The 8,810-nt window shown below is 40.1% G+C and overlaps 1 protein-coding gene across 1 annotated transcript; it reads left to right on the top strand.

Annotated features, from left to right (window-relative positions):
- The first annotated feature begins 337 nt into the window (after positions 1 to 337).
- LOC122553046 (interleukin-8-like) lies at positions 338 to 2,550 on the top strand. Its single transcript, XM_043696518.1, has 4 exons — positions 338 to 482; positions 731 to 860; positions 1,075 to 1,154; positions 1,723 to 2,550. Exons 1-4 carry the CDS (start codon positions 422 to 424, stop codon positions 1,740 to 1,742), a joined length of 291 nt encoding a protein of 96 aa, XP_043552453.1. The 5' UTR covers positions 338 to 421; the 3' UTR covers positions 1,743 to 2,550.
- Positions 2,551 to 8,810: the final 6,260 nt, after the last annotated feature.

Below are 8,810 nucleotides of genomic sequence, written 5' to 3'. Positions count from 1 at the left end.
GAAGCTAATCAGTGGACAAATTTGACACAATGAAATTCATCCCCCCACATCTTTTTTTTTGCATTTTTGCCAAATATGATATTTACATTCATTTTGTGAAAGTTGTGATTAACTTCTTAAAATCTAAATTTAATAAATTCAGCTTACATGACCTCCCTGTTACTGCAGTGAATTACATACCATGGTGAATCTCATTAAAACTGCAAAATGAAAGAAAGTTGATTCAGGAGCAGGGAAATTCCCTACCACAGAATTTTGACAGCTTTGATTGGTTGAGATTACGCAAAATGAAAGTAAGGGAGCTCCATAAATAGGAGCTGATTGGACCTGTCTTTAGCAGAACTTCATTCAACGGAGAGAGTGACACTGAAGTAGACAGAAGATCTTCAGCAAAAAAATCTATTCAGCAACAAAGTCAAAAATGAACAGAGCAACAGCTGTACTGACTGCCATCCTGCTCCTGTGTGCTATTGCTGCACAAGGTATGTCAGTATTTCTATCTTGTGTTTTAGATTTTTAAAATCAATACAATGTGGAATAATGTCTTTCAGCTGATTTATTGGACAAGTCTGTGTGGTAGTTGATTGTTCATTAAAGAATTAAATAGACAGTGATGGTACATGCTATTGATAATGTGATGCTTGTTGAGTTCAATGCTTAAATAAGATGCCAACATTCTGCTAAACTGCAATCAAAATCAGATTTGAGGATCAATTTATTTCATTTACAGGCATTCCAATCCCAGGTAATCAAGGACGGTGTCTGTGTCCCACGACCAGCTCCGATTTTATTCATCCAAGCGCTATCAAGAATTTACAATACATTCCCAAAGCACCACATTGTGAGACACAGGAGATAATGTAAGTAAATGGGTCAGAATATCAGCTTTAATGTTCCTTATTTTCCTATTTCAATTTAGATGGCTGTAGCATTTTTATGAACATTGTTGGATCATCCGCAGTTTCTTTACGTAACAGATTTTATGAATTGTGTTTGTGTCACTGATTTTAACCTTGCATGAGAGACATCCAAATTCTGTGAATTAGATTTTGATGGTTTATGTTCTGTTCACAGCATCACCAAGAAAAATGAGCAGAAAGTTTGTGTGAACCCCAATGCCAAGTGGGTGAAGATTATCATTAAATCCAGAAAAGGTTGGTGCTTCTAAACATTCATATGTTATCTATGAATAAACATGCTTGAATGTAGTGCTTTTCTCCAGCTCCTTCGCCAAGGCTTTAATACCAGTCTGCTGCCCAATCGTGCAGGCTCCTGGTGCATTCTGTTACTCTGTCCCTAAATCTGGTATTTACATGTGAGTTGTGACTGAATGCTAACAAGCTATTCAACCACAATTGCATCAGGTCTAAATCCTGCACTGTTCTCAACATCACGCATGCGTGGTAAATCGAAGCAGAGGTGGGGTGTCTCTGGTTAGTAATCAGGTGTAGGAATGCTCAGCGATACCATGCTCCAGCTGCCATGGTTGTCATACCTTTAGCAGCCAGCTGAGATCAGACAATTCAATATAACTCAGTGATCAAAACAGGGACTTCAACTCCTTTTCATGATTCCTTCCCTCACAGTCAGCTCCATGATATTCTGCTCTGCACTGTAAAGGCAACAGGGCATAATTCTTAAACATTTTGTTAACTGTCCTCACTATCAAAATAAATACAATTGACAGAAAATAAAATAATATTTCATTTAATTGTATTTCAGGTTCCAGACGACATAACTAAGAATTGAAGCTGTGATGGGATTCACTTGATTGCCCCCCCACGGAATTTGCTGTACAGTGAACACTGAAATGAAGAAGCCCTGTGCAGGGCACTCACTTTCTGATATCACTGTTCGATATGTTGTTCGAGCAGTTCCCCTGTACTGATCCTCTGGAATGTACTTCATTGTTTAACCTACTTACACTGTAATTGTAATTGTCTACACAGAGCCTGAGAAATCCGGCTGCTGTTGTGAAATGTTGTGCCGTGCTGGAGAGCTTCTTTTTACAGGATGTGATTTGTACGATTATTCTGAATGTGGTCTGGGACTGGAGCAGATACTGTACAACTGAAAGCAATTTGTTAACTTTCTCCATTAGTATTGGAAAATAATTTCCAATCGTCAGAAGGTGTATGTGATCATGAAAATAATAATAGACTTGTGAACTTAGGGAGGAATCAAAATGAAACATCTATTGGTTTTCAAATATTATTGTTTCAGGTAATGTAATCAGTGCCAATTTTTCAATGAATTGACTTATTGACTGTTAGAAAATTATTTCGCTAGGTTTGTGCATCACTGCCAAAGCCAGCACTTATCCCCCATTCCTTTATGCACATGTGAATATGCTGGTAAGCGACTTTGTTGAACTGCTGCAGTCCTTGTGGCTGTGAGGAGTGGAGAGATCTGATGACGAAAGGGACGATAGTGCAAGGCAAAACAGACAGCAATGGGGCAAGTGAAGGAAAAAGCTGTGTTGTGAGGAGGTGTAAATGGGAAAATACAGAACAGGGGACAATTCACTAATATCCAATAAGAAGATGTAGGGGCGTGGCCTATGATCGGAAACTGTTTATCATCGTGTTGATTCTGGAGGCTGTAAAGTGGCTAGTCAAAGTTTGAGATAATCTTTCTTGAACCGATGCTGTGCTGTGTAGGAACAATATAGAAGAATGAGGACATAATATTCAGAGTAGGAATATGGAAGTACTATAGATTGACATTGTCTCAAATTTGGCTTGTAACTTAGTTTGAAACAGTCTTTCTTTACTGTTGAAAGCCTGTGCATTTCTCATGATTTTACTGCAGTGTTTATCAATCATTGACTTTTTAAGAGAACCTCTGGACTTTGTTTATATATCTAAGCACCAAACCCGAAGTCTGGGCTCAGTCTGTACAGAACTTTTGTGTGTGAAATACTTACATTTTGGAAGATATATGCTGCTTTTCATGTAATATTAACCAAAAGTAATGGCATTTCTAAATAAAACTCATTTCTGTGCAGTGACACTTTTCAGCCTGGAATTATGCTGACCTCAGAAAACTTTGTGTAAAAGTTGTATTATGTATATAAACTGTTTTTGTATATTTTATCCTTTAAATATTTTTAAGAGATGAAAATAAAGAAGATTTCATGAAGAATGCCTTGTGGCATTCTGGATAGGTATATTTCGTGTATGATTGAAATTAATACCCTGTTCAGGTCAGTCTTTGAAAAGCATGAAAACAGACATAATATTTGCACTATGAAAGATATAGATTACAAATTAGTTCAATCTCAATAGGTTGTATCATGGGTAGTCACTGAACTACTCCCCCAGAGTGGCACCACTGTGAACTAAATGAACTGGATGTTAAAGTGTAACTTTATCAGAGTCCATGGTGGGACAGTTGTGAGCTTATTCCCTCCATTCTAGTCTTGCTTCTTACTCGCATTCCTAGCATCTCCTCTCCGCTATTTCCTCCAGCACGCACTAACTTTCATTAAAGTCTGGTCAGATTAGACTGAGGTCACATTGTGGGGAAAGAGGTTCTATTAGTTTAAGGATCTTTGATATTCATTAGCAGGGTATTAATTTTCTCCCCAATTAAATATAGTAATAATCCCTCCGCTGAAGACAGCACAGGTTAATATATCTGTTTGCAATATCACAAAATTGTTACAATGCAGAAAGAAGCCATTCAGCCCATCACGATAATGCCAACTCTGTGAATGAGCATCTCATTTTGTACAATTTTCTTGACCTCTCCCCTTAATTCTTATAAAAGCAAAATAATGTGGATGCTGGAAATCTGAAATAAAAACAAAGTGCTGGGGGAAACTCAGCACATTTAGCAGCAGCTATGGAAAGAGAAATAGAGTTCATGTTTTGAGTTCAAAATGTCTCTTCTTTAGAATTGTGGATTTGAAGCGATAATCCTGATTCTTTCTCCACACTTGCTGTCTGTCTTGCTGAGCTTCTCTAAAACTTCCTGTTTACATCCCCTTAATTCTACTGTACAATTCCCGTTTAAATACCGCAACTGGACCTGACTCCACCAGACTCTCAGACAGTGCAACCCAAGCCCTAGCTACTTGTTGCATGAAAAAGTTTTGCCTAATAGCACTTTTGTTTCTTTCACAAATTGCATTAAATCTGTGCTCTTTCATTCTCAATCATTTCAGGAGTTGCAAGATTTTCTCCCTATTTACTCTATGCAGATCTCTCGTGATTTTGAGTACTTCACTCACATCTCCTTTCCCCTTTGTCTTTGCCAAGCAAAACAGGCATACAATCTATCTTTGTAATTGAAATTCCTCAGCACTGGTTTCATAAACATCACCTGACTAACCCTCTGACCTGACCTGACCTTAAACATATAAAATTATGAAGGGAAGAGATAAGATAGAAGTAGAGAGGATGTTACCATTGGCAGGTGAAGCTAGGACAAGTGGGCATAGCCTCAAAATCCGAGGGAGCAGATATCGGACTGAACTGAGAAGGAACATCTTCACCCAGAGGGTTGTTTATCTATAGAATTCTTTGCCCAGTGAAGTAGTTGACACTACTTCAGTAAATATTTTTAAAGCTAAGGTAGTTTTTTTTGAACAATAAAGGAATTAAGGGATATGGTGAGAGCGTGGGTAGATGGAGCTGAGTCCACACAAAGATCAGCCATGATCTTATTGAATGGCGGAGCAGGCTTGAAGGGCCGGACGGCCTACTCCTGCTCCTAGTTCTTATGTCCTTATGCTCTTATGACACTTTTCTAATATGTTAGTTGCTAAACCATGAACTGTCATTTTCCACAATAGCCATTTATGTGGCATCTTACTGAATACTTTTTCGAAATCTAATTAGAACACGCCCAATTTTCTCCACAGTATGTTAGTTCCTCAAAGAATTCCAATAACTTGGCTAAACATGATTTTCCTTTCACAAAATCTGTAGACTCTGACAGGTTACCTTGAGATTTTCTAAATGCCCAACTATAACATCTTAGACATTAGCTTCAAACATCTGTCCCATAACAGATATTATGCTAATAAGCCTGTAACTTCACGCTTCTCTCTCTCTTTTCTGAATAAATGTCTTCAACGGGGATCCAAGATGGCGGCGACCCAGTAAGACTGAGTCTATAGTGCTCCTCCCAAGACTTGGGCACAGTGGGTCACCTACCCCCTACCAAGCTCACCATAATAAAAATATCTATTAAAAAAAAATGTCTTCAACAACATTCTGTGTATCTCTGATATTAGAAACTGTTTCCCTCCATCCCACTTAATCAGACCATGGGAAGGGGCTATCCTTCCAAATGCATTGTTGAGCTAGGACTTGTTGGGCAATCTTTACAAAATCTATACAAAATCATTTCAATCACCTTTAAGGTAGCAGCCGTTGGCTACATTGCAGCAAGCTCTGAAAACCCAAAATGAATTCTGCTCATGGAGGGCAATGGAAAGGGTATTATTTCAGGGGTTGCATTTGACAGATATACTTGTGATGCAGGACACTGCATTTAGAAATTGGCACCTCTGATGATGCGTTATCCCTGCAAAATTGCCTAGACAGTTTCTATATCACTCTCAGGGAAACTTTGAAGTAAAAATAAGGACATGAGTCAGAAAGACTGAATAAAAAAAGAGAAGTTTTGGACCTTTAACTAACAACATTCTGGATCAAATTCTCTGGTTTGAGGATTTTCGGAGCCCGGAGGTCTGTATGTATGGACCCAGTCTGACAGGTGGAGCTATATGGAAACTTCCAGGGGAATTTCACCTTCCAGTGGGTGATATGCATCTCCCAGATTTCTTGTGACAGATTTGTGGCATTAACTTGGTTAATAGTTATTCTGAAAGTCAGGACTGCAGATGCTGGAGATCAGTGTCAAAAAGTGTGGTGCTGGAAAAGCACAGCAGGTCAGGCAGCATCCGAGGAACACATTCCTGATGAAGGGCTCATACTGAATAATTACCCTGGAAATGTTAGACTGAATAAAATGCAATTTAACACCTGGGTAATTCCACAACTGTACCCCCTTCCTACTCCGTCACAACCCCAACTACCTCCTGTGACCACGCAACCAACCAACCTGACCTGAAAGGATTACATTCCTGACTATCCAACTAATCCCCAACCCCTAGGCTACACCACTGACCGAACCTAGCAGTAAAAGGAAAGTCACCAAAATCCCAGTGGGCTGCCATCTCACTGGAGAGAGATGACTGAAGATGAGATTAAGCTGAAGGTCATCATGCCTCAGATAAGGGATGAGGTCTAGAAGGCAGAACCTTCATAGTGACCTTGGCTGGTGCAGAAATTAAATGCATGTTGTTGGTGTCACTTCACCAGCATCACCCTTCCAGCCAACCGAGCTAATAGATCCTCTAGTACCTCTCCTGACCACATAGCTACAACACTGACCCAACGCAATATACCACCTGCTGACAAATTGCCTACAACAATGACCAAACCCAACTACCCCCGGAAATCTGACTAACCCTCTGACCTGAACTGACCTGATTACAAGATATTAATAACCCTCCTGATCCGTCCTGACCCCAAAACCTCCTAACTGGTTTCTACAGCCTCTCTATCACCTCATCAACCTGCCACCTGATCTAACGAAAAATAAAATACTGCTGACGCTGGAAATCTGAAGGAACTGAAGTTCAGAAGAAGATTCATTGGACTTGAAACATGAACTTTGTTTCTCTCTCCACAAATGCTGCCAGGCCCGCCGAGTTTCTTCAGCATTCTCTGTGTTTGTTGCTCCCTAACCTAACCTGGTTACTGTCCAATCTAAGGCGTCTCCGGCCAGGCCTATTTATCCTCCAACCACCTGACTACTACCTCCAAAACAACCAGACCTGACCACTAGCCTCCGTCTATCTAACTATGCCCAACTCAACAATCTAAAGTCCACCGATACAACTCCACTCCCCTAGATCCAATTACCTAACTACTCTCCTAATGCAACCTGACTACCCTTCCATCATCTGATTACACCAAACCCAACCTGACTACCCCAATCATTCAAATAACTTCCTAACCAGACCTAATTACTCCCTGACCAGGTACTTACCTTGCCAGACCCAATCCATCTCCCCCACCACCACTGAGTTAAGTCTCACATTCACTGTGTTGACATATATTTAAGCATCATGCCTAAGACATCATTATTATGGTATAAAGGTCTCATTCTCTATCTTACCTCAGATCACTTAAAGCATCACAGTCCACTAGAATCATGCTGCTCTGTTGTAATTAACAGCTTCATATTATCCCAGACACTGATGCATGAAGAATGCAATGTTTGTTCATAAGAGTCAGCTGTAATAAATGTCTTCAGTACCATGTTATCTGTACACAGTTTCTTATGCTACAGGAGATAACATAAGTACTGCTGCATCAGGTAACAAGCCTTACCACTTTTAACCTGTCTAGGGCTATCTCCTGCTGAAACCCCACCATTCCTTTATTGCCTTTAGACCTGACAATTCTAACATGCTCCTTTCTGCTGTCTGACCCTACTTTCCATAAACTTAAGGTCATCCAAAACTCTTCTGCCTGGGTCTTAAATTGCACACAGCCCAATTTATTTACTGGCCCTGTATGCTCCCAGTTTAAAAACATCTTGACTGTAAAATCCTCGTTTTTGTTTTCAAACCTTTCAGTGGCATCTCCCTTCCCTTTCTCTATATTTATTTGTAACCCCACTGCCCTATGAGATATCTAGTCTCCCCTAATTCTGGTATCTTAAGCACCTATAATTTTAATCATTTGCTTTTAGTGGTTGCACCTTCCGCAAACTGCCTCTGATGTAAACTCTAGAATTCCCTCCTTCCATCTCTCTGCCTCTCTCCCTAGCTTTCTGATTTTAACTTGCTATTTAAAAACCATCACTTTAATAGGTAACATTTCCCTTCATGATGTGGTATCATATTTAATTTATATTGGTACATTGGCATAGATTATTGTTTTAAAATCACAATATAACTAGATGTTGTTTTAAAAGTATCGTACGTAAGTGTTTCTGATCTTACTTTGCCCACTTGGGTTGCACTGTAGCTCAGTGATTAGCACTGCTGCCTCACAGCTCCACAAACCCAGGCTTGATTCCAGCCTCAGTTGACTGTCTGTGTGGAGTTTGCACATTCTCCCCATTAATGCATGGGTTTCCTCTTCCAGTCCAAAAATGTGCAGGTTAGATGGATAGGCTGAATTGCCCTTCCTGTCCAGGAATGTACAGGCTAAGTGGATGAGCCATAGGAAATCCAGGGGCAGGAGAGTTGGTCTGGGTGGAATGCTCCCAACCAAAGTCTTGGTATGGACCTGATGGCCCAATTTGCCTGTTTCCACACTGTAGGGATCCTATGATTCACTGTCAAAAGAAAAGACATGGATCTTTAATGGCAAACTTGCTGACCAACAGATATAAGTTTGTATTAATTTGGTTGGCACTAGGTTGAAACCAAAAGATTGTGTGTAAGTCAAATTTTGAGGGCTGTCAGAATTAAAAGGATGTGTTACAAGGAGTTGGACCCAAATTCTAGAGAGCTTTAAAAGGCATCACAATTTCTCAGCAATCATTACTAAGGCTGCCCCTGTGAGGCAGTCCAGTATCTCAACCCTTCTGTGATGGTTATGAATCAAGGATGGCACTGCAGCCAATGTTTGCAGAGTGTATTGCTTTCAGTGTCACTCCACAGCAGAACAGATTGACACTGCAGCATGGTTAACTATTACCCGGTGCTGCACAAATGCAAATATTATGCTGCCTAGATGCTTCTGGCATATTTTCAGCTGCTGGCACAGTTTGGAATT

This window comes from Chiloscyllium plagiosum, chromosome 1, assembly GCF_004010195.1.
Source record: "Chiloscyllium plagiosum isolate BGI_BamShark_2017 chromosome 1, ASM401019v2, whole genome shotgun sequence".
NCBI lineage: Eukaryota > Metazoa > Chordata > Chondrichthyes > Orectolobiformes > Hemiscylliidae > Chiloscyllium > Chiloscyllium plagiosum.
The sequence above is the reverse complement of the archived record's forward strand: the minus strand, read 5'-3'. Positions and strand labels throughout refer to the sequence as shown.

Excerpts from the sequence above, each read along its gene's own strand:
- LOC122553046 (XM_043696518.1), top strand. The coding sequence starts at position 422 with ATGAACAGAGCAACAGCTGTACTGACTGCCATCCTGCTCCTGTGTGCT. Across the intron at positions 861-1,074 it reads TGTGAGACACAGGAGATAAT|CATCACCAAGAAAAATGAGC; the intron begins GTAAGTAAATGG and ends TTCTGTTCACAG. Across the intron at positions 1,155-1,722 it reads TATCATTAAATCCAGAAAAG|GTTCCAGACGACATAACTAA; the intron begins GTTGGTGCTTCT and ends ATTGTATTTCAG.